At 45.8% G+C, this 24,295-nt stretch overlaps 2 protein-coding genes across 8 annotated transcripts in view; one reads left to right on the forward strand and one right to left on the reverse strand.

Annotated features, from left to right (window-relative positions):
• Nucleotides 1-24,295, reverse strand: part of cacna1fb (calcium channel, voltage-dependent, L type, alpha 1F subunit) — a 25,496-nt gene continuing 1,201 nt past the window's right edge. Inside the window, exons 2-51 of one of the 4 annotated variants that reach the window (XM_037240751.1) lie at nucleotides 22,884-22,986; nucleotides 19,996-20,075; nucleotides 16,065-16,315; nucleotides 15,694-15,794; nucleotides 15,289-15,394; nucleotides 14,997-15,136; nucleotides 13,541-13,692; nucleotides 13,319-13,471; nucleotides 13,016-13,212; nucleotides 12,823-12,926; nucleotides 12,531-12,682; nucleotides 12,394-12,468; nucleotides 12,209-12,290; nucleotides 12,104-12,130; nucleotides 11,855-12,015; nucleotides 11,486-11,711; nucleotides 11,182-11,389; nucleotides 10,982-11,102; nucleotides 10,640-10,715; nucleotides 10,526-10,574; nucleotides 10,398-10,458; nucleotides 10,084-10,186; nucleotides 9,871-10,000; nucleotides 8,844-8,903; nucleotides 8,669-8,775; nucleotides 8,234-8,321; nucleotides 8,021-8,128; nucleotides 7,829-7,881; nucleotides 7,592-7,738; nucleotides 7,085-7,286; nucleotides 6,824-6,982; nucleotides 6,490-6,600; nucleotides 6,090-6,395; nucleotides 5,802-5,867; nucleotides 5,359-5,450; nucleotides 5,106-5,265; nucleotides 4,776-4,903; nucleotides 4,587-4,683; nucleotides 4,388-4,490; nucleotides 4,216-4,317; nucleotides 3,936-4,066; nucleotides 3,734-3,874; nucleotides 3,419-3,672; nucleotides 3,138-3,245; nucleotides 2,954-3,072; nucleotides 2,771-2,883; nucleotides 2,464-2,683; nucleotides 2,330-2,383; nucleotides 2,154-2,254; nucleotides 1-1,803 (exon numbers count right to left, since the gene is read on the reverse strand). In XM_037240751.1, the coding sequence (XP_037096646.1) occupies nucleotides 1,540-1,803; nucleotides 2,154-2,254; nucleotides 2,330-2,383; nucleotides 2,464-2,683; nucleotides 2,771-2,883; nucleotides 2,954-3,072; nucleotides 3,138-3,245; nucleotides 3,419-3,672; nucleotides 3,734-3,874; nucleotides 3,936-4,066; nucleotides 4,216-4,317; nucleotides 4,388-4,490; nucleotides 4,587-4,683; nucleotides 4,776-4,903; nucleotides 5,106-5,265; nucleotides 5,359-5,450; nucleotides 5,802-5,867; nucleotides 6,090-6,395; nucleotides 6,490-6,600; nucleotides 6,824-6,982; nucleotides 7,085-7,286; nucleotides 7,592-7,738; nucleotides 7,829-7,881; nucleotides 8,021-8,128; nucleotides 8,234-8,321; nucleotides 8,669-8,775; nucleotides 8,844-8,903; nucleotides 9,871-10,000; nucleotides 10,084-10,186; nucleotides 10,398-10,458; nucleotides 10,526-10,574; nucleotides 10,640-10,715; nucleotides 10,982-11,102; nucleotides 11,182-11,389; nucleotides 11,486-11,711; nucleotides 11,855-12,015; nucleotides 12,104-12,130; nucleotides 12,209-12,290; nucleotides 12,394-12,468; nucleotides 12,531-12,682; nucleotides 12,823-12,926; nucleotides 13,016-13,212; nucleotides 13,319-13,471; nucleotides 13,541-13,692; nucleotides 14,997-15,136; nucleotides 15,289-15,394; nucleotides 15,694-15,794; nucleotides 16,065-16,315; nucleotides 19,996-20,014 (6,288 nt within the window). In that variant the 5' untranslated portion in view covers nucleotides 20,015-20,075; nucleotides 22,884-22,986 and the 3' untranslated portion in view covers nucleotides 1-1,539. Of the gene's footprint in view, nucleotides 1,804-2,153; nucleotides 2,255-2,329; nucleotides 2,384-2,463; nucleotides 2,684-2,770; nucleotides 2,884-2,953; nucleotides 3,073-3,137; nucleotides 3,246-3,418; nucleotides 3,673-3,733; nucleotides 3,875-3,935; nucleotides 4,067-4,215; nucleotides 4,318-4,387; nucleotides 4,491-4,586; nucleotides 4,684-4,775; nucleotides 4,904-5,105; nucleotides 5,266-5,358; nucleotides 5,451-5,801; nucleotides 5,868-6,089; nucleotides 6,396-6,489; nucleotides 6,601-6,823; nucleotides 6,983-7,084; nucleotides 7,287-7,591; nucleotides 7,739-7,828; nucleotides 7,882-8,020; nucleotides 8,129-8,233; nucleotides 8,322-8,668; nucleotides 8,776-8,843; nucleotides 8,904-9,870; nucleotides 10,001-10,083; nucleotides 10,187-10,397; nucleotides 10,459-10,525; nucleotides 10,575-10,639; nucleotides 10,716-10,981; nucleotides 11,103-11,181; nucleotides 11,390-11,485; nucleotides 11,712-11,854; nucleotides 12,016-12,103; nucleotides 12,131-12,208; nucleotides 12,291-12,393; nucleotides 12,469-12,530; nucleotides 12,683-12,822; nucleotides 12,927-13,015; nucleotides 13,213-13,318; nucleotides 13,472-13,540; nucleotides 13,693-14,996; nucleotides 15,137-15,288; nucleotides 15,395-15,693; nucleotides 15,795-16,064; nucleotides 16,316-19,995; nucleotides 20,325-20,951; nucleotides 20,989-22,883; nucleotides 22,987-24,295 lie in introns of those variants that run through there. The other 3 variants (XM_037240760.1, XM_037240742.1, XM_037240767.1) reach the window with 3 other exon arrangements.
• The window catches only part of magixa (MAGI family member, X-linked a), a 16,893-nt gene continuing 14,956 nt past the window's right edge, over nucleotides 22,359-24,295 (forward strand). For 2 of the 4 annotated variants that reach the window (XM_037240780.1, XM_037240798.1), the window contains exon 1: nucleotides 22,362-22,586. The gene's annotated coding sequence lies outside the window, so the exon portion shown is untranslated. Of the gene's footprint in view, nucleotides 22,587-23,061; nucleotides 23,501-24,295 lie in introns of those variants that run through there. The other 2 variants (XM_037240807.1, XM_037240789.1) reach the window with 2 other exon arrangements.

Here is a 24,295-nt window from a genome sequence, read left to right on the forward strand (position 1 = left end):
TGTGTTTTCAGGTGTTTTTTTATTTGAGGTACGCACGGTTGACTTGATGACGTGACTGAAATTTGGAGGGAATTTCTTAGTGAGCCCTTCGGTCGACAGTCAGGAAGAACACGAGAAGACACAAGAGCGGCTGATGGTCAGCATCAATTTAGAAAAACAATCAAATTTGACAACAAAAATTTGATCAAAAACAAAAAACACCTTCCGGTAGTTGCAAAAACGATATAAAATTTAAGCAATGGTACGCCATAGCTTCCACATGTTGGCTACCCCCTAATGAGAAGTAGCTCATCCATTGGACAGTATACAGACAACTAGAAAAAAGTGCAAAAAAGCTTTTTGTTGCTACGTACTCTCCCAGTGAATCTAGTTAGCACACCTTTTACTATTAGTCTTAACCCTTTGATTACTCAAGTCTGATGAACTTGATCAACTGAATTAAATTTTGTTTACATTGAGTGGGATGGACTTCATTTGATTAGTCATGCCTGATTACCTATTTGTTACTGATTAAGTCATTCTGAAAAGTCATGTCAGAATCATATTTGTCACTTGGTCACTTAGTAGTCACATATTAGTGATGATTGATTAAATTTTTTTCCCATTAGTCATGCGTGATCAACTTATTTCGATTAGTCGAAACAACTTCCTCCCAGTCAACATGTTCTTCGGCCAATCAATTTATTTCAATTAGTTGTGTCTGGATTACCTTTTGTCAATTAGGCATTCTCACTCAACTTATTTCTTTTGTTTATGACTCATCAACTCATTTTCATTTATCATGCCTGACCAGTTTATTTCAATTAGTCATGTCTGTACGCTGTATAATTCTCTCTGATTAGTCAAGAGTACCACATCCATCAGACGCGTCACAGCTTCAGATATAGCAACGAGGAGCGCTTGGAAAAAGTAGCAAAGTTTTCTTTTATTGCTATGTACTCCACAAATGAATAATTAAACATGCCTTAGTTAAAACGCAACGTTTTGCACGCCGTCATTGTTGAACTTGAAACCATTGTCCCTCATGCAACATGGCAGCTCTCTTTCTGATCGCACAGTGAAGGTCGGCTAGAAATCCGGTTGGTCGTCCCTTTGCAGTTAGCAGTGAGCTTGTGCTAAGGCTAGGCTAATACGGCATCATAATGTCCAAAAGAGACAATAATGTTTGTGCTAAACTGGCTCAAATTAAATAATAGCAAGAATGTCGTGTTTGTTGGGAGACATTTAAAATGTCCAGAGTATCAAAATGAGGAGAAATAAGTCAATGATTTGAACTGTACAGCTAGCTGGACAATGCTAACAGATAGCACCCAACTGTAAGTTTTTCTTCTGCAGCTGTTGTTTGTAAACACGCGGAGGTTCGCCTGCACCGCCCACTTGGCAAGGTCGCGTCTGATGTGCGACTTTAGGCCGCCACGCACATGCACATTGTGGCCATCTTCCTTCCTCTGCTACTTCCTTGAATGAGTTTTTACTTCCTGCGAGAATTTGCCGACGACCCACCTCCCTGGTCTCTGATTTGCCGTGAGCATCTGTCCATCAAAATGACGTCACACAGCTCATCTCGTCGGCCAGCTCTTCCTCTTCTCGGCTCACCCTGATTGGCTCCTCGTCGCTGTAGAGTGCAGCGGGATCTCCACTGGTGGTGTTGAGGAAGTCGTGGCTCGCGGATCCCAGCAGGTCGCTGGCAGCCGATTCCATCTCGTCCACGGTCATGTGACATGCATCCGCTATCTCCCGCTTAGCAAACGCCACAAATTTAGGATCACGTGCGTAAAGGCCAAGACCTTCAGAGATGAGAACCTGCCGAGATAAAAATTAATCAAACCTTTGACATTGCAGCAACTAGTAAGGTGTAATCAACTATTGACTCCTATTGTCTGTTCAGCTTAGTCAGGTTTGATCAACTTTTGATCAGTCATGCCAACTTATTTTGATTCGTCATATCTGTACCACTTCCTCCAAGCAGTAAGATTTGATCAACTTCTTTGAATTAATCATGTCTAATCTACTTTTTTTAGTTGGTCATGCCTGATCAACTTACTTAAATGATTCCATCATTCCTTATCAAATTAATTTAATGAGTCATGTCAACTTATTCATGTCTGATGGCCTTTTATCAGTTAGTCATGTCTGATGGCCTTTGGTCTCACCGCCTCCACCAGGCTGTCGGCCGAGCCTCGTTTCTCGCCAAACGGAGCCCCGAGCTGCGAAGGAACTCTGAGGGTGGTGTAGGCTCTGTAAGGAGGCGGGGCTACGGAAGAAATGGAAGAGGTCAAATGCTAATTGGCTACATGACACTCGTTTCGTTTCGGACGTCTCGGCTCACCTCCCGGGCTGCCGTACCAGGCAGGACTTGGCGCCGCTCCCGTCACGTTAACTCCTGCAGGTGGAAATGCAACAGCAGATGAGCGACTGGTGACTAGCAGTTGGTTGGCACTGAGCTGAGCAAACGTGGCTCACCTCTTCCAACTCCCGCCAGCTTGTCCTGGCAGCCTCCTCCTGTTCCTCCTCCTTGTTCTCCTCCTCCGGCTCGCCCCCACGACGGGCTGCCCTCCTCCTCCACCAGAATGAGAGGAGCATACAGGAGGCGACCGCGACGAGGACACGGATTGGCCCAGGATGTGGAGGACGTCACAGAGGAGCGACCGGACGACGGAGGACAGTCGTAACTGCTGTACGTCTACAAGGAGAAAGGAACTGGTGTTAAATGTGTGCGAGTGTATTAGTGTGTGTTTGTGTTAGTATGCTAGTGTGAGTGTGTGTGTACCTGAGTGCGGGAACGGCGTGGAGGAGAATTAGGGTGGTACGTTCCAGGCATGGGCAAGTCGTCGCTGCTGCCCTGACGTCTCAGACACTGAATGTTGAACGACGGCTTTCGACCTGGGAGCCAAATTTTCTGTCAGCCACCTTTGATGATGTCAGACAGATGTTGTTGGTGGTTGCATTTCACCTGTGGGTGTGGCCGGAAGAAGACGCCGCCGTGTTGTCCTCCTCGCCTCGGTGTAGCCGTTACCATAGTGACTATAGGGGGCGTGGCCATCATGGTGCATAGGATCATCAGGGTAATATCTAGAAACACGCACACATAGAAAAAGTGTGTGTGTGTGCGTGTGTGGGTGTGTGCGTGCACGTACCTTTCTGTGGATGTGATGCTGTCTGCGTCGTCTTCTCTTGTGTAGTAACGTGACTCTCTAGACATGTCCATGTCTCCATTTCTCCAGTGTTTTTCCCTCAAATCCCTCCTGTCAATCAAAGCATGTACCATTTCCATATTTGGAGGAGCTTACCTGTGTTGTTTGACTTTATATTTGTACTTAGCATAACCCCCATGTTTGCAGGTTATCATGACTTCAATTTTTTTGCCACGGCCTTACTTCCATATTTGTAGTTTTGACAGCTATCCGTAGTTTCCTACCTTCCGTGTTTGTAATGTGACGGCCTCTTGTGAGTGTGGTCTAGAAGGCCATTCCTGACTGAGGGTCGGCGTTGGTGATGGTTGACAGATGACCTCAGATTGTCTCGCCGTGAGATGCGAGTGTCGTTATCGCCGCCGTTAGACATCTTGCCGAGAGAACCGACCCGATGGATCAAACCGCCGTTTACCACGCCGCTGTCACCTATGACTCTTCCGGATCCTCGTCGGTCTTTATGTGGACCCACTGTGTCCATCTGCAGAAGAGAGAAGAAAGTTAGTGTGTCCATGTGTGTGAGGTTAAAGACGAAGACCCACCTCTTCCTCATCCCTCATGCTCTCCTCCGCCTCTTCTTCTTCTTCTTCCTCCTCCTCCTCTTCCTCATCCAGGTCTTCATCAAGGGCCATACGCATCTCTGGACCGAGATCCTGCAGAGTCTTCAGACCCGCTTTACACAGCTGCAAAGGCAAACGTCAATAAGCCCCTGATGTTTGATTAATGACCGTATGATTGACAGACCTGTACAGCTGAAGGGTTGGTGGCATCAGTCTCCACACTTAGACCCCCTCGTTCCTTTCTCTTCCGGAACTTGCGGAAGTAGTCTTGGATCAGGAAGGTGGCGTAGAACTTCCCAACTGTCACTTCTTCCTCTGCAGCAGGAAACCCCAGAGAGACAGAGATGGGTAGAGAACTGAGGCGCTGGTCCATGGTTAGCATTTACTTTCTGACTTTCAGAGCTGACCTTAAAGTAACTCGCGCGCTGACTAGTGATACAGTTCACTAATGATACGATTTCTACCTTCATGCGGTGGAATGACTTCATCCAGGAGTTTTGGTTTCATTCTCTTCCAGATCTTCTTAATGATCCCCCTCAGCTCCTCGTTCTCCTGGTCTGGGTTGCCTAGCAACAGCATAAACAGAGCTCATCAACAGGCGGCCGTGACCATTATGTTTATTTCCTGCGGTTTTACCTTCTGTCTTGATCTTTAGTGCCGTGCGGACCAGCGCAAAGAGGGTGGCGTTGAAGGTCACCATGCCATCTGCGTTTAGAGGCATGTTCATAGCCACCAGACGCTAACAAATAGCAACATCAACAGTGAGGTTTCTCTTCAGCCTTAGACGTTCTACCTTATAAGAGATGAAAGTTACGTGTATGTTGGATTTAATTACCTTACAGGCGACTCTATGAGGGCACAGTTTTCCAAAGCCGAGAGGAGGTTGTATCCTCCGAAGTAGAGCCACAACGTCCAAATGTTTAATGCGACCCCTAAAAGACATCGCCACAGATATGGAGTACAAAAAGCTACAATTTTGCTTTATTATGTCTATGAATACATTTACACCTCCTAATGATCGTACTTGGCCTCCGGATCGTATTCTGACCAGATCCTTTTGAACTCATCCAGGTGATGTGGGCCCAGGATAGACCAATCACGGGTTAGGTAGTCAAAGTTGTCCATGATGACAGCCACAAACAAGTTGATGATCTGTGGATGCACACACACATGTACATGTTTAGGGGTGGGGGTTATGGGTTTAGGGTTAAGGGTTAGGTGGTTAGGGTTAGGGTGTTAGGTTTAAGGGTTAGTGTCAGGTAGGGTTGAGGGTTAAGGTTTAGGGTTAGTGTATCGTTAGCATGTAGAATGTGTGTGTGTGTGCGTGTGTGTGTGTGTGCGTGTGTGTACGCACCAGGAAAGCGCAGAGCATGAAGAAGCTGATGAAGTAAACAATGGCAAAGTTGCTCCCACAAGTGAACTCTTCTCCCGGCTCGTGGTCGGACTCGGGATCGCAGCGTTTCCCAGGAAGACTGGCCAGCATGATCTCCTGCCATGCCTCGCCCGTCGCACACCTGCAAAACAAACACGCACACACACATATACACATTATAATATAGTAAGGTACAATCAAGATGCTGAATAAGAAATGATGATGAACACGCGACCTGAAGAGGAGGAGGACAGCCTGAGGAAAAGTCTGGAAGTTGTTGTTCCTGTTGATCTGTGTGTGATCCTGCATGGCAATCTTCCCAAACGTCTGGTGTACAACATGACATATTTGATCTCCTTTATTACATTATACAGTGAACCATTGCCCATGAGTGTATCACTTTAGTCATTTTATTTCTGGAGAGCATAACAAAATCTGTGTGTTGAAAAATGACTACTGTATTCATGCTAAGCCATATTCATTTGAACATGTCGTATTAGCAAGAGTGGCTAGAGTTGGCCACCTTTTGATTGCTAGATGACATTCATTCAGCCAACATTCTCGTAATGATCTGAGATTGTGGTTAAGTGTCAAAAGCAGCATAGTAAACTTCTCAAAATGATGCAAAATGGATAGACTTAAGGTAACCTGTTAGCGACATTCTCTGCGCACTCTCACCTGCATGCCGATGACGGCGTAAATGAAGAAAATCATGGCAATGAGCAAGGCAACATACGGCAGCGCCTGAGAAGACACGAGAGTAGTAAAAACAACTTCAATGGACGTGTTCAAAAAGCAGCTTCTATTGATGTAATAACCTGTTTGACCAAGTAGTGGTGATTGGTTACAAGATCGTATTGAAAGATGTAATATAGTAAAAAATCATGTAATCATTTAATTGTGTTAAAAAGTATTACGTAGCTACTGTGTAATGATACAGTAATACACTTGTAATAACAACCAGACCTGCAACGACTTGATGAAGGTCCACAGCAAGGTGCGGATGCCCTCCCCTTTGCTTAACAGCTTGACCAATCGCATCACTCGGAAGAGGCGGAAGAACGTGATAGACACTCGAGAGCTGTCCTCTCCGCTCTGATACAAACACAAGAACACACACACCGGTGAGTGACAGTCCATTAGCTGTACAAACACACACATACTTGTTTTTGCTGGTTGTTTACGTACGCTGAACTCTGTCACCACAATGTCCACCACGCTGCCAACCACGATGAGAGCGTCGAAGGAATTCCATGCATCCACAAAGTAATGCTGCACGTGCAAACGCACACAGGCACAAGCAAACAAATAGACACAGGTGAGTGCTGTTGCTATGGAAACACATCCCATGAATAACACATCTCACCCTAAGTCTGAGGGCTAATAGTTTGAGCAGCATTTCAACGGTGAAGAGTCCAGTGAAGACCATGTTGAGAATGTCCATGATGTGGCTGAAGGTCTTGGACTGCTCGTAGTGCTAAACACAACAAACAAAATAGTCAGACACAATCCCACTTATGGATGGTCCCACCTTCCCTCAGTCTACCTCAACTGGACTCCAGCCTTAGTTGACCTGGCCTGTCCCATCTTTCCTCATCTTACCTGGTCAGTCCCGTTTTGCCTTATCTTCACCCAGGCGTGTTTGTTTGGGCCACCCGCTTCAGTCCCACCGCCCCTCAGTTCCACCCACAGGTGTTTACCTGGACGGCGAGCGTGACGGTGTTGAGCAGGATGAGCACAAACATGACGTACTCGAAGACCGTGGAGTTGATGATGGACCAGAACTTGTACTGGACTGGGTTCTTGGGGATGTAGAGCTTAAGGGGCTGAGCCTTCAGAGCGTATTCGACGCATTGGCGCTGTGGGACGAGATACAACTTCAACGGAGGACTCGCGCACACGTGCACACAAGTGTGTAAGCCTTGTGCGGGGGCTGGATGGGGGCAGCGGTTTTGGGTCACCTGGTTCTTGTCCAGTTCACAGTTTTTGTACTCCTGCTCGCCCTGCTCCCTGAATGTGATGATAACAAAACCCACGAAGATGTTCATCATGAAGAAGGCGATGATGATGATGTAGACGATAAAGAAGATGGAAATTTCCACACGGTAGTTGTAGATGGGACCCGAGTTCTCCCCGTTGGCGTCGATGGCTTTGTATAGCAGACTGGGGAGGGGTGGAGGAGCCTCAATGAGTCATCAAAAAGCTACTGCACACACACTAACACACACACTAACACAAATATTAACGCACACAAGACTATCACACACACACAATAACAATAACACACACCTACCAACACTCACAAGCATAAACACCTGCCCACAACCTCAATCACATGTATGCTAAACACACTCACAAGGACACGCAAACCCTAACATACATATTCAAAAGCACACACAATGCAAAAGCGCGTGCACACACACACACACACACACACACAGACACACACATAATGAGAAACTACTTACGCAGGCCAGCCCTCAAACGTGGACACAGTGAAGAGTGCCATCATTCCCATGAGCACATTATCAAAATTGAAGTCACTGTTGTGCCAAATTCTTTCTCGCACCATTGGATGGTTTACATCTCCATCTTTGTACACCACAAACGTCCCTCTGCGTGCACACACACGCACACACACACGTACTATACAGGTAAACATGATGTCATTGTGCTTTAAAAAAAGACATGAACATTTGACATACTTGCACTGTTCAGGAGTGTGCTTGGCCTCATCGGTACAACGATAGAATTTACCCTGAGGACACAACAACACAATTTTTGACCACTTACACACATATAAATATACTGTACAGACAGTTGAGGGCTAGTGTCACAGGAGTTTACAGTTGGAATGCACTTAAGAGTGGTGTTATTTGTGCCAAGGTTTCCCTCACCTTGAACAGTTGTACTCCGATACATGCAAACATGAACTGGAGCAACGTTGTGACGATCATGATATTTCCGATGGTCCTGATAGCCACAAAAACACACTGGACCACGTGCTGTGATACACACACAAACACACACGTATATACATAAAGCCTCATCACACGGAATATCTGAAGAATGCATGGCAGCCATCTTGACCCATATCCCAGTTTGCTTACCTTGAGGCCTTTGGCTCTGTTGATGGCCCTCAGAGGTCTGAGCACACGGAGGACCCTCAGGATCTTGACCACTGAGATTGCACTGGAACTGCACGTACGAACACAAACAGGCTGACTCGCTTAACTCCTAATGTTAGCCTCGCATATTTTTTCAATACATTCAGTAGAGACGGATGTATTAAACATGTTCCGACATGTTTAGCATTCTCTTATGTCATAATTTTTGTGGGGGAACCTATCCTACATCATTTGCTAAAACTCCCCTAACTCCCCAGTCAAGTGCCATTTTAGGCTATGACAGAAAGAGCATAAAAATACACTAGTAACTAGAGTTTTCAGCAAATAACAATTCCGTAAAAATTCACGCAAATGGCGATTTACGAATCAGCAAAGGTTCACTGTGCAGCTCATCGACAAAAGAGAGTGAATACTGACTGCAAAAAGAAGGAGACGAGTGATACGCTGACGACGAGGAGATCCAGCAAGTTGAACCAGTTCCTGCAGAAGGAGCCCTGGTGCAGGAACGCTCCGTGGACTGTCATCTGGCGCAAAGACAGGAAGTGAGCATGCGGTACAAACAAACCTGTGTGCGTTATCACGCTCTCTTTACCTTGAACAAGATTTCCACTGTGAAGATGGAGGTGAAGGCGTAGTCGGCATAACCCAGAACCTAAACACACATGTCGTGCTCATTCTTAAATTAGGTAAAAAATACAATTTCAAATTTGAAATTGATCACTTATGGATGGATGAATTTGGGTGGATGGATGGATGGATGGATGGATGGATGGATGGATGGATGGATGGATGGATGGATGGATGGATGGATGGATGGATGGCTGGCTGGCTGGCTGGCTGGCTGGATGGATGGATGGATGGATGGATGGATGGATGGATGGATGGATGGATGGATGGATGGATGGATGGATGGATGGATGGATGGATGGATGGATGGATGGATGGATGGATGGATGGATGGTTTCCTCTGAGTATTGTGGCTTTCCCTGCTCCACATTCTAAAAACATGCACGTTCGGTTAATTGAAGACTCTAAATTGTCTACGGAGTGTAAATGAATGTCTATATATATGCTCTGTGATTGAATGGAAGAGAAAGTGGGTTACGGGAAAAAAGTGGGTGAGAGTCTGAAGCTGCTACTATATGTTGCTGGAGATAGTCAAGAAAATTTGACTGTGTGAACGAGCTGATGATAAGTCCTTAATTGATGATGTTTGTTGTTTGACAATGGGGTGATAGAGAAGATATTCTGGAGTGCACAGATGTGCTCCAGTCGTAAGTCACATGAGCACTCTGAGCTGTCTAATTATCCTGGGGGGAAGTAATGTGTTTGACTTGAGTGGAACGTAGTTTGCGAAGTCGACTCTGCATATGAACCAGCCTAAGCACACACGCGCGCACACAAAGCTAACATCTGTGCAATTGGCGAGCTCGTTGCGTGACCGCAGCTGCTGCTGCTGCTCGCCGTGTGGGTGCACGTTTAGACTGGTGATGTTTCTGTCAGCCGCTGACCCACTTCCGAAATAATCCGCTCAATCCTCTGCCGTGGAGATCTCCACGGCTCCTGCCGCTGATCGCCATCTCTGTTGACTTCTTTGAATCCCACAATACCGTACTTACGTTGTTGCGGAAGGAGTGCGCTCTGATGGGATCCTCGGCGGCCAGTGAGCATGAGCTGAGGATGATGAAGACCAGGATGAGGTTGGTGAAGATGTGGTGGTGGATTAGAGTGTGGCACGCCACTCGGATGCTGGAGATACACATAGAGAAAACATGCGCTCATCTCGGCACGTCATCAAAGCCAACATGTGGCGAGCAGGAAGCCAAACTCACGGATTGGTCTTGCTGAGGCAGAAGAACGCACTGCCGTCCGGGATGGGAAGAATCTTTTCCTTGGGTGGGGCCAGGTCAGCCATTTTGAGCTGCACACCGCCATCTAATGGGAGGCCACAAACAAAACAAGAGTTTCTTCAGAATGTCATGAGAATCAGATGATGTCATCACCTCAGCATATTGTATGACATCATATCACCAGCTTTTCCTCCTGGATACTCTTCTTTGTACTCATTTGCATATGGCAACACATACATGGTTACATGCACATGATCAGATGCATATGGTCACACATGGGTCGCACATCATCTCACCATCTTCGCCTTCCGGAATCTCCTCTTCTTCCTCGTACTCGGTGTCTTCATCAATGTCCACCTGCGGGCACGAGGTTAAAAAGTGACTAAAGGAGCCACATGAGATCAGTCATTATTATCATCAGCACCTTCACTTCCTTCTCCTCCACCTCTTCCTCGGCTTCCTCCGTCTTCTTCCTACATGAAGACAAGCAACAGAGCGTCAGCCTCACTTGCAGCTGATCATTCCCGCCGCCACTTACTCTTTTGCCTTGTCGTCTCCATCCCCTCCGGCCAAATTGTCCACAGCAATGGCCAAGAAGACGTTGAGCAGGATGTCTGAGGCGTGTTAAGAACATTACAGGTTTTTTTTCTGGCTCTTATTTCAGCAAATGTAGTCCAGTTCCGACCATTTCCCCACTGACTCGAGGAAATACCTTTCCTATGAAGATTTACGTGCATTTTATTATTCTTTAACATTTTATTGAGTAGAATGAAATAAAAATACAAAAACCCTGGAGCTCAATGCTCCTTTTCTAATGCTACTGTGGAGTTCCTCAGGGTTATTGTCCATTTTGATTGAACACAGACATGGCAAAGGATACAGTTTCCGCAAATGAAGAGAATAACAAAGTAGATGCAGACAATCATCCCAGGAAAGACAGGGCCGCCGTACGCCATGATGCCGTCGTACATCACCACGTTCCAGTCCTCGCCGGTCAGGATCTGTAACGTGCCGTCAGATTATCTTGAGTCAGTTACACGCACAACAATGTGGCGGAAGAAAAACGTGGTGATTGCTTACCTGAAAGCAGGTGAGCAGCGCCTGCGGGAAGGCGTCGAAGGTGCTGCGCTTGGTCTGTGTCTCATCGAAATTGAACTTTCCGCCAAAGAGCTGCATGCCCAGCAGGGCGAAGATGATGAGGAAGAGGAAAAGAAGCAGCAGTAGCGAGGCGATGGACTTCATGGAGTTGAGCAGAGACGCTACCAGGTTGGACAGAGCTGTCCAATGGCTGGGCAGAGGAGATCATGTTCAGCAGTGGTGGGAGGTACAAAAGTAGGACAAAAACGATTGTGCAAAGAAGTTCCATCATGCATCGTCTCCTCACCGTGTGACCTTGAAGATACGCAGCAGGCGGACACAACGTAGCACGGAGATTCCCAACGGTGGCATGATGTCCAGCTCCACCAGAATAGTTTCCACGATGCCGCCGCACACCACGAAGCAGTCAAAGCGGTTGAAGAACGCCACGAAGTAATGCGCCAGGCCCAGGCTGTACATCTTCAGCAGCATCTCCACCGTGAACAGTGACAGCAGTACCTTGTTGGCGATATCTGCCCTCCACAATTTAACACACATGGCAAAAAGTAAAACATACTACATGGTAACACACAAAGAGTAGCACGCCAAAATGCGTGCCGGCTCATCATCATGAACTGCATCGCAACATTTCAAGAGGCGAGGGCGGCGGCCGTACCCTGCACCTGCGTCAGCCAATCAGGTTGGTTGTAGTGCTCCGAGGCACTGAGGGAAGTGTTGAGGAAGACGAGCAGCAGGACCACCCAATAAAACGTCACCGATTTGACGGCGGTACGACAGTTCCTGCGACACACACGGTTCCAGCGTCGCAACGTCCGACTGGATCCACAATACATCACTATGAGGTCACTTCCTGTCAGTCTGCCTATACTCCATCGTAAACATTTCTTGTTCTTTTTTAACTCACCAGCAGCCGATCTTCATCATTCGAGCACTGAAACAAAACAAAGGGAAGGTAACTGCTAAGCTAAGCGGCCGACTAGCTCCTGTGCGCTTTGATTATGTTGGTTACCTGCAGGCCTGGCAGCAGTCAGTATGTTCTTCATCAATGTTTTCCGTGTTCTCAGAAGCTGTTTCGCTAGCGGGAAGACTTGCTGAGTGGAAGACAAGACAGACTCATGTGACTGTTGACACCAGTTGTGAAGTTCAGCAAATTTGCTGATACGAATGCTTGATTGACCATTGTTTGTGTCTCACCGTGTGTTTCATTAGAGTGACTGAACCATCCAAACTTCCCTCTCTTCTTGTCTGACAAATCACCCAGAGAGGGACCTAAAATACACGTATTATTACCTCATATGCAAACACACACACACACACAAACACACACTCACGGGAGTTTCCAGCCTCATCCAGCTCGTCCATGTCCTCAGCCTGAGTGATCCAATCCATGTATCCACACAGGTCCTCCTCCATCTGCTGCTTCTCGCGGAGCTTCTGGAAATCGCCACGAGCCTTCGCCTTCTCCCTCTCTTTGCTGAACTCTCTGCGATGTGGACACCACAACACTCAAGGTTTGACAATACTCGCTGCGGACCACGCATGACATTGGCAGGTAAAAGGCTCTTACTCATAATAGTGTAAGAGGGATGTATTAAGTTTGAGCTCTTTCAGAAGTTTACTGACCCACTGAGGACACCAAGAACCAGGTTGAGAACGAAGAAGGAACCAAAGATGACCAGACTGACGAAATAGACCCACGGGAGCTCAAAACCGATAGCGTCGTTCATCTGCGCACATGAGCAGTGTGGTCATGAGAGGTAATCTTGACCTGCCCCTGATGGCCCCTCGTAGAGCGTATTGGTTGATTGGGTCTGACCCAGTAGAGGACGTCGGTCCAGCCTTCCATGGTGATGCACTGGAACACCGTCAACATGGCGAAGAAGAAGTTGTCGAAATTGGTGATGCCGCCATTGGGCCCGTCCCAACGGCCGCGACACTCAGTGCCGTTCACCGCGCACTGGCGGCCGTGACCCGCGAAGGCGCACGGCACAGGGTCGTCCTCCACGTAGGTGTCTGCGGGGACAGTAAGACATTACGAGCTGCGGTCCTCAGGAGGGGGTCATTTCAGTCATGAATCATTTTTAATGAACATTAGGATTAAAATATAAGTGCTGCACACCACTTTCTATGTAGTAGCAAGTTCTGTGCATGCGTCCGATGAAGAGCTCCAGGCCGATGATGGCATAGATGATGATGACGAATAGGACCAGCAGAGCGATGTGGAGCAGCGGAACCATCGCCTTCATGATAGAGTTCAGCACAATCTGCAGACCTGTCACACACGCGCATCAGCGGCGGTCCAAGGATATTGCCGACACAAGCCCCAGCGTTGCACACTTACTCGGAACACCGGAAACCAGCCTGAGGGGCCGCAAGACCCGAAAGGCGCGCAGCGCTTTGACATCCAGACCTCCAGGTTTGCCTGGCATGTGGTGCGTACTCGCCTGCTCCCCTGACTTGTGGGTCATGGTCTCCAAGACGACACTGAACAACCTGTTGCGGGGACAGGAAGTGACATCATTAGACCACAACAACCAGACCCGCAATTGCCCAACACTGTGTGAAAACAAGATTCCAGTGGCGTGAAGGATGGTCCACGCTACATTTGGACTTGGATAGATCACATTCAATTAACCTGGACAGAACTGAAGTGGACCCTGAAGCTCATATTTAACAAGCTGAGGACAAGTCCAACTCATTCTAAATGATTGTGACAGCTTAACACATGGGCATGATAGAAAATCAGTTTGATATATACCAATAAAACAACAATGTAACAATTAGATCATAAACACAATGTAAAAGTGACAAGTAAGAAATTAAAAGTGTGAAGTTTCAATATCATTCAAATGTGGATCAATCATGTAACAACAATTATCCAATGAACGATTGTGGAAAAATCCATTGTCATTTCAAATGGAACTGCTTTCTGAGTTGCTCTTGTCTTGTAACCTAGTTTTAAACTGTGGCCGAAACAACATGGAAAGTCATAAAATAGACTTGTTATCCTAAAGAAGACGCAAATGCAGCACAATGGCGGTCTTTAGGCAGGAGGAGCGCAGTGATTTGCTGAGGAGTCATCGACAGAAAGCGGGGCAACCTAACTATAAATGAGTCGATGGAGGGCTTTTGGCCTCCGGCCACCATGACGACAGCCTTCATCACGACCCCGAGGACGTTCAGCGAGGGCAACGGTGGCCAAACGTTGCGAGCACCAGCGAGAGGCTCCGCCGGCTCGCCGTGACGAGCCAAGCGTTACACACGCTCTCAACAACGGCGCTGAATCACACCAAATGTGGCAGCGCCCAAGGCGCCCACTCGGGACGCCCGACAAACGAGGACGTCAGCTCACGTTTGCCTCGACTCTCAAACACTTTAGCGCCGCGCCGCTGCACTGCAACCGCTGACACTCAATCCACTCACCCGCTAGCTAAGATTATAATTTATGAATAATAATAAACTAAGAAAACTAATGTAACAACAATGTCACAACAAAAACAACACCAACAAATAAAATAAATAAGTAAAATAATGCAAAAAGTACACAGCATTAACAATAATGTGACAGCTAAACAATAACATGACATGTTAACACAAGAATAACTGCTGGAGTGCAACTACTATTCATTCACCTAATAGTTAAGATATTATGTTAATTTAAGACATAAACAAGATACAACGTCTCTCTGCATAATTAACAACATAAAAAGTACTATTTAAACTTCATCATAAACTATAGCTATATCGTAACTAATAAACTATATCATAATAATGTGATAAAGCTAGGCTTAACTTACCCGACGATGACAATAACAAAGTCCAGAAGATTCCAGCCATTGCGGATGTAAGAACTTGGGTGCATGACCAAACCGTAAGCCAAGATCTTCAGGAAGGTTTCCACTGTGAAGATGATGAGGAAGACATACTCCACTTGTTCCTAGAAAAAAAACACATGTACCGATGATGTCAATTGTCCTCAAGGTGTTGAAATGTCCTCACTTTGTATCTAAGTGTCTTATCTTCCAAGCATTTTATAATTTTACAGATTAACTTCATGCAGGGAGATAGTGGTACTATACATCAGCTCACCAGGTCATGGTTGGTGGAGTTGGAGTCATCCTCAGGAAACGGTTTGGACACACCCAGTGCCACACAATTAGCAAAGATGGCTAACAGAATGAAGATGTCAAAAGGCCTGTGGGACACTAAGGAAGCTGAACTAGGGACAAATGTTCACAATTTATAAAAAAACAAAAACAAAAAAAACAAGGTCTTTAACCCTAACCCCCAACCCTAACCCTAGCTCTAACCCTAGCCCCAACCCTAACCCTAAGCCTAAACCTAGCCCTGACCCCAACCCTAACCCAAGCCCCAACCCTAACCCCAGCCCTAACCCCAACCCTAGCTCTAACCCTAACCCCGGTTGAACAGTGGTACCAGTAAGTAATGTCATTAGCATGATAATAATTAGCTAACTAAAATAAGAAAAGATACTTCCACTCAACAATAGACAGCGCAGCACGTCTGATTGGGTTGTTGAGCTTCAGGCAGTACAGCGCTCGGGGAGCTCGCTGGACCTGATTGGTTCCCTGGACCTGGACAAAAAGTGACATCATCACCTTACAACCATGTGGTTTCTCAGTATTGTCGCTAGTTTTGAACTCAGAGTCCATTAAAAACGGTTCAATTTATTTTTTAAATGAATGGTAATAAAAAGAAACTACCAACATCTCTATTTTTTAAATGTGAAGACCATCTGCAATTGTAGTATTGACACAAAGTTGATGCACAATTTGTCCTCGCGGGCCAAATATAATTACACTGTGGGTCAAATTTGGCAAAACTTTCTTAACATGTTGGCTCACCTGTTTCTTTGCATGTTGTCCTCTCCTACGTTGCGTTCCGGTGGAACTGGTGGTCGAGTGGAGGGTATCTGTCCGAGTCATTCTCACTCCCTGGTCGTCCCCTTCCAGCTCCTCGTCCCAGTCCCCGCTGTCTCTCTCCTCTCCCCCACCTCCGCCTCCTCCTTCTCCTCCATCCTCCTCCCCACCTTCCTCACCCTCGCCGCCACCATCTTCACCATCCACAGCGTTGGCGTAGCCGTTACGTGCTGCGCCTGAAAATGGACATGAGGATTTAAGAATGTTATTAGAAAGAAATAATCTAATTTCATCATCATCTTCTTCATCAGCATGGGGTAGCACAGTAGCACTTCCCTCAGTTATGAGGCCGCTTGAAATAAGAGTACATGTTCTCCCCATCCTTTCACCGGTTTTCTCTCAATTCCGTTTGAACATGTTTTAATGCGTTTTTCCGATCTGCCCTTCTGAAATGATGACCCTGGTGGTTAGGTAGCGCATCTGCTTTGGTCATGGCTCTCTTCCAGTTTGTTTTGCATGTTCTTTCTCCCTGTGCTCATGTGAGTCTTCTCCAGGTATCCCAGCTTCCTCCCACATTCCAAGAACATGCATGTTTAGTTCATTGAAGTTTCTCAGTTTTCTATACATGCGAATGTGACCCTACAATTAGCTGGGGGCCAGTCCAGGATGTACCGAGCCTCTTTCCATAAATCAGCTGGCATAGGCTTCAGCTCACCCATGACCAGAATGAAGATAAGCAGACAGAAAATTTGAAAAGAATGATGATGATGATGATAGAGAAGATGAAGGTGATGTAAACACACTAACATTGTAGTGAACAGCTGTGACCTAGATCTGTGTATGTGCGTGTATGTGCGATATGGGCCGTTATGCGTTTGCTAGTTATTACCTGAGGACCATGGACACACACATACATACACACGAACACGCTAACATACACACACACTATGAACATCTCAGTGAGATTTTTGCCGTCTCGCTCGACCTTCGCATTGTCATTTTCCTAGATTTCCTGTTTCCCACAATGCCTTGCTGTGTCCAGCTGTGACACAAAGCTTATAAGTCTTTAACACACACACACGGCGGTCATGGCGTACAGATTTCACTGACACTGTTGGACAAAATGGCGTGCTAATACCAACTACTGCAAGCGCCTCCATGCGCTAACATGCTAGCATGACTCCATTGCAGAGCTCAGTACACACTGTAATTAAATTGAAGTACCGGTACAGATACTTGTATAAAAGGACTCTAGAAGTACTAATTCAACAGCTTTACTAAAGTAAAGAGTACAATCTCAAAGTATTAGTACTAAAATAAAAAAATATATATCTAAAAAAAATTAGTCAGTCATATGCAATATTTGTTTTGAAAACTTGGCGAAACCAAAAAAGTTTTCCTCTTTTAATAATTTAGTACATAGTGAGCGCACTGAGAAGATGAAAATAGGACTAATATTTTGTTTAACTTTTAAAACCAACAATTCCCTTAACTGAGGCCATAAGCTATTTTTGTTTCGTATTGTCACGGTGATTGAAAAAAGTAAGTAAAAAGTAAATGGACAGTACAGATAAAGGCTATCTTTTCAAATAAAGAAAGTGCAAATAACCAGGCCTCTGAAAAGAGAAGTACGGATCTGAAAAGTCGATTAAGTACACCAAAGCAGTGTTTGTACTTTAATTACTCCCCACCACTGTTGAATTGATGAATAATCATGTGAAGGATGAATAATAATGGGTGAATAATAGTCACGGAAAGGAAGCAAACAAATGAGTGGGTAAAGAGTGAAGCGAGCCTGCAGGGGGCGCTGCTGCTTCTGCTGCACTAACTTAACATGATTATTTTGTCCTCGGGCTGCTGAGGAGACGAGGTTAGGACAGTGCAGGTCACATGACTGTTGCTCACGTTGTTTTGTTGTGTGAGTGTGCGTGTGTGTTGTGTATGCATTTGTGTGTGTGCGCGTGTGTAGCTGGTGGAGCTGTACACACTGATACACCCCCCCACCACACACACACGGAAACACACAGAGCCCCTGCATTGCCCCATGAGAATCCGCCTAATTATGCCCGAATTATCCCGAGACAACCAAGATCATCCTGACAGTAGCGAGCGTGCATGCATGCATGCATGTACAAGTGCGTGTGTGTGTGTACTCGTGTGACCTCAATGGCTGTAAGACTTTTGGAGGAAGTCCTTCAGCTGAGTCGAGGCCCACTTCAGCGGGATTGGGTTGTGCTGTCGGAACACCAACTGTGCATTTGCGTATGTGTGTGTGTGTTTGTGTATGAGAGTGTGTGTATGTGTCTGTGTAGCTGAGCATCACTCGCACACAATCCTCATACGCCTTGTTAACTTCCTGCTTTTCTGCTACTTCCTGCTGTTCTGTTCTCTGCGTGTGTGTGCGTGTGTGCGTGTGTGCGTGCGTGCGTGTGTCTGTGTGAGTATGTGTATGCCCTCCGGCCTGGTCCAGCTGGGAAGGTCATTAGGTCATTTAGTCAACATCATTGCACTTTTCATTTTCTTCACAAAGGCATAATGTGTCTCTGCCATCCATTGTCTATTGCGCTTGTTCTCACTAGGGTCGTGGGTGAGATGGAGCCTATCCTAGCTGACTTGGAGTGAGAGGTGGGTAACATCCTGGACTGGCCTTGCCAATCAAAGAAGCGGCTGATATTGTAAGAAAGCAAAGCTTTCATCGTCAAAAAATGCAGCTCTGCTTACCTTGCACAAATTACAAACTAATTGAACCATATCGTCCCCACACATAAAGCAAGCGCTCCATTCCATTACCACTTGTAGATGCAGCAGTTCACCACCAAGCCACTGGAATACATGTCAATTAATGTAGCGGACTGACATGACATGGCCAAACACTACCACTATGCTCACAGGATTTCAGTAAGTTGAGTCAAATACAAGGCACTGGAACAAAAGGATGGAGGGATTAGCTTCACCGCCATGGCAACCGACGATTTAGCGCTCATTTCCATGACAACGCTATCAGGACGCTGGCGGACGCCATCTTAATTCCGCTAGCAGGAAGTCTGATCCTTGCAGGATGGAAGGATTAAAGCATATTCACTGAGGTATGTGGAGGTCAATGTTCATGTGGGGATATCAAGGACATAAATGACATTGGCAAGTAAGACGACGTAAACGAGCAAGATGCTGACATTAGCATTGACATCATGAGCTTGGTCATCTTCGAAAAAAGTGCAGTGTAAACAAATAAAATGGCTGGATTACTGGACCGTAATGCTGGTATTAGTAATGATGGTAATGTTGCAGCTAAAATGAATACTGACGTTACATTCATTCATTTATCCTCATTAGGTTTGCGGGCGCGCTGGGGCCTATCCCAGCAGTCTTTGGGCACTAGGCGGGGACACCCTGAACTGGTTGCCAGCCAATCACAAGGCACACACAAACAATTATTCGCGCTCACACCTACGGACAATTTGGAGCGGCCAATCGGTCGGCCATGCAGGTTTTCGGAATGTGGGAGGAAAACAGTGTGCCCAAAGGAAACCCAAGCAGGCATGGGGAGAAAATGCAAACAGGAAGGCAGGAGCACCTCCCCTGTCATCCTTTTTGAAAGGAAGACCACCAACTATGTCTGAAAATCCAGAGTCATTGTCCCTGACTCCCTGATGCTAGTGTGATGACACACTGTTGCAGGACACAGCTCCAGTCAACTGCCTCACCATTGGAGGCACAAAACATGGTCCACTCTATTTCCTCTGTTGAAGTTCTGCCGGAGTTGGGAATTGAAATACCTTCTGACAGTGAACTCTGCCAGACGTTACCAGCAGAAAAGTATGGATGGATGGATGGATGGACGGATGGATGGACAGACAGACGGGCGGTCGGACAGTCGATCGGTCGAATGGACGGACGGATGGACGGATAAACTTACTTTTGTGGTTGTGCTGCATGTCTTCTGGTGGTCCACTTCAGGCTCCACTTCAGGCATTCATGTTGGTCCCTTCATGGCTCCTCACAAAACAAACAAACAAAACTTTGCATACTGGACCGGTCCGCTTGGTCGAGATGCCCCAGTTGCTCGTCACTCACGATTTCATCTGATGTGTTCGGGTTTTTTATTTTTTTATTTTCTGTTACGAAGCCGAGTGATGTGACGAGAACGAGTAGCTGGCAGAAGAGAAATTCAGCTTGGCTTCACTAATCTGAATCTCTTCATCTCTCCTCCTCCTCCTCTCTTGCTCATTTCTCTCCATCCCTCCCTCTCTCTCTTCCTCTTCCCTCCTCCCCCCGCCCCAATTGGGGATTAAATAGGAAAAGGGCTCAGTGTGTTAAAGGGGAGGAGAGCTGCAAATAAATTAAAGGCACAGCAAGAATAGAAATATGACCCCCAAAAAAGCAAAGATTATACCTGACATGTAAACACAATCACACCTGACATAAACACAAGGACACTTAACATGAACACAATCACACTTGTCACGTAAACACAATGACACTCAACATAACGACAATCGTACCTTGCATTAATAATCACACCACACCTCCCCATTACACGTCCACAATTACACACGACTTGAACACTACTTGACGTGAACACTATGACACCTGGCATTGACTCAGTGGTACCTGACATGCCATAACAATCACACCAATGAACACCTAACCTGTAAAAATAATCATACATGACATATAAACCAATTCCAACTTACATAAACACAATCACGCCTGACTTTTAAACACAATCACAGCTGACATGAATATGACGGCAATGTGATTGTAATAAACAGCTGCCAGCAAGCTATTTTCAATGTAGCCTAATAATGTCACAGTAGAGCCGACAGGATTTGAACACACTTGATGTGAAATTGAGGATGAACCAATGCTCACCCTCACGTCTGCTCCTGTCCTCTCCTCATTACCTTTGTCCTTCATTACACATTCCTTTGTTTTGTGTGTGTGCATGTCTGTGGTTGCGTCTGTGTTTGTATGATAGTGCTTTGTGTAACCAGATAATCCCAGATTTGCCTCTTTTCCTGTATGTCAAGCAACTTGTGTTCATCATTTCTCATGTCGCAAGACCACAATAGCAGAATTGTACGAAATGTATGCAGTATATTTCACAAATGTACACAATATCAAGCAAATAAAGACATTAATAAAGAATGCTTGAATATGAAATGTAAAATGTTAGAGAGATTACCTAGCACCTTCATAAAATCGTCAATAAATGTCATTTTCTTTCTATTTTTAAGTAAGGCCAGTGATTATTAGAGTACTATGTGAGTTCAACCAGATTTGGAAGCCAAATTTTCTATGTTTAAGTAATTCCACAAATAAAATGAAATTATTTACTACAACCCGGGGACATTAGTACCTTTTATTTTCTCTACATAATTTAAAATTTGATGCACGAATTGGTCTGACACAATTAATAGTCCTCTGCTTCCTCCTGCCGCACATAAGAGCAATTGCAGCCTGCGTGCGTGTACGTGTGCATGTGTGAGGTGAACAGATGGTGAGGAGACCGAGATGTGGACCTAGCAAATGTTTCAACAGTAAACACGCTGTAACGGAAGCATTACTTATATAATAGATTTAATACATAAAATACAATGTATTGGTCTCGGGTCAATTTCGGGGTACAGTATGCGCGCGTGCGTGTGAATTGTTTTAACTTATCTAGATCCTGCTGAATCGAGGATTACTGAGTGAGTGGGAAATTGCATTGTGAAAGTGAGTTGACAGTGGGTGTGCAAGTGTGCAGAGTATAGGAGAATGGTTTTTGAGTCCACTAATTGGGACGCATATTGGATGTGTTACAATAAATCAAGGTATTGATCCAAATACTGCCAGTATTAGTTTTTGTAAATGTGTATTCCCCATTTTGGTAACACAAACCTGCTCAAGGACAACAGTGGTGGTAATCTTAAAATTAAAATATTTTTGCGTTTTAACGTTGAAAATAAAACAACTAAATAATTTCTTTGTAAAGCTCTTTCAGATACTCCACCATTTTAATCAAATGAAGTTTCGCATCTGACTATGACTTTTGGGGGGGGGGGGGGGGGGGCTGACGATGGACGGATCGGTGACCATTACATTAGAGGGCGTGAGCTTTACTAGTGTCGAACACACACGCACACACACTTCCTACTTTCCCTTCATGCTTTCTTAGTTTCCTGCTGCCACACCCCCTCCCAACCCTCCACGCTCCTGCACGCTTTCTATGTTTGCGCACGCCCACGAGAGTGAGAGAGAGAGAGAGCGAGAGAGCGAGAGAGAGAGCGAGAGAGATGATGCTGTGGCGAACACACGCACACGCGAGCGTTTCACTCGCTGCTTTGCATCCTCACCTGCAGTGACCGTCGGGCGCGCGCCTTCCTAAGCCAGCCCCCCCCTCCCCAAAATCACCACGGCACGCACGCGCGTGTGCACCTTGCAGCAGCCTTTTGCAAGACATCAAGCGGCTTCAAGCCGGGAAATCTTCACCGCCACGCGGCCACACGCTGGACGAGCATGACGGTAAACGCGCACGGTTCTCTGTGTTTGCGTGTGCGTGAGAACGATTTGACCCATGTAAAACAACCCGTTATGTGTATGGGGTCGTGCACGTGAGCGCGCAAGCGAGTTGCAGGTCAAAATGACGCTGTCAGCACATTGTTAGGCTAGGCGGGCACGCGCAAAGGGGGCGGGCTCACTATTGCAGGTTGTGAGTGTGCGCGTCTGTCCTCGGCAGCCACCACTATTCGCTGTGTGCGTGCGTGCGCGCATGCTTCTTTTGTGAGCGCTTGATGACTTGTGACGCAGCGTGTCACTTACATTATTATTGTTGTTGTTGAATATTGGACGGTTGATGCTTAAAAAAACAGACATGACCCAGTCATCTTCCTCCTAACGGTTCAGGCGCTAAGGTGACGTCATTCTGTGGAAAATGACATCATAGAAATGAGTAAACCATTAACGCACAGTGGAAAAATAGCTTTATGCTGTTGGGCAGCCTTCTTACTAACTAGCCACTGTGGTGGATAACAGGTTAGTTTGACTAGCGTAGACAAGACATTTCACAAAACATTTAAGGACATTTAGAACAATCATTGTTCAGTTGTGGGGGGAACACTGTGTGTAGGTAGGTAGGTTAGGGTTAGGTCGGTCGATTCAACAGTATGGTTTTTAATGGTTCTTGATAGCAACAGCAATTAGAATCATAAACATATAGCACATAAAGTTTGCTGTATACAACACACGCACACACACACGCACACACACATTCCTTTCATTACACCTTAAACACTGAAATACGACCTTTGACCACCCCTATCAAAGAGGGAGGAGTGAGTGACAACCACAGTTGTAAAGACACACACACACACATTAACACACATAAACAAACACGAAGTGACGACACGAAGAACTGAGTACAACACAACGTTGAACAGGTAACACACACGGGAAACGATACTTCTCCTCGGATGCGTTTGTGTTATTTGTCTGTGGATGGGTGCTGAGTTAGCATGTTAGCGGCTTAGCAAATGCGTGACTGAAAGAGTCCAGTCAATGTGTTTGTGTGTGTGTGTTAGCATGGATGAAAGGCAAGATTGTCCACACCATAGACAAACTAATCGAAACTAATTCAAGCAAATGGACTGAAGCCCAAGCAACAACCTACAAAGTGCACAAAGTTAATGTATATATTTAAGATATTTGATAAAGACATAACCAAAAACATGTCACCTTTTGTATGATATTACGTATTAATCAGGTAAACACTTAACCAACGAGAGAGGGCTCTAGTCCAAGAAAAGGATTCTAGTCCCAAGTCAAGGTAGAGACCGGTTCGCAGACTGGTACCCGGCCTCGGGTCACCTTGGACCAATCCGGATATTTATTAGACAAGGCTGTAAAATATTTTCTTTTGAAAACTGACTGGATTCTCTCTGATGAGATACTAATCCTCTGAGAAGGCTGTAGTCCCAAAAAAAGTTTCTAAACCTTGAGAAGTTTCTGATAGAAGGTTTAAAGGCAAACCCTGACTTATTTATAAAGGTAAATATTTTAGCATCACTGCTCGGATGGAGGGGAAACTTTATAAGACAGTGGTGAGGGCAGACTGATTTTTTTGGGGGTTGGACACATCCAGAGGGGAAAGCGTGAGTATTGGTTGAAGGGTGATGAGGATGGAATTGCCGGGAAAGCAAGACGTAAGAAAAGATTGATACAATTTGTGAGGCAAG

Source organism: Syngnathus acus, chromosome 2 (assembly GCF_901709675.1).
Source record: "Syngnathus acus chromosome 2, fSynAcu1.2, whole genome shotgun sequence".
NCBI lineage: Eukaryota > Metazoa > Chordata > Actinopteri > Syngnathiformes > Syngnathidae > Syngnathus > Syngnathus acus.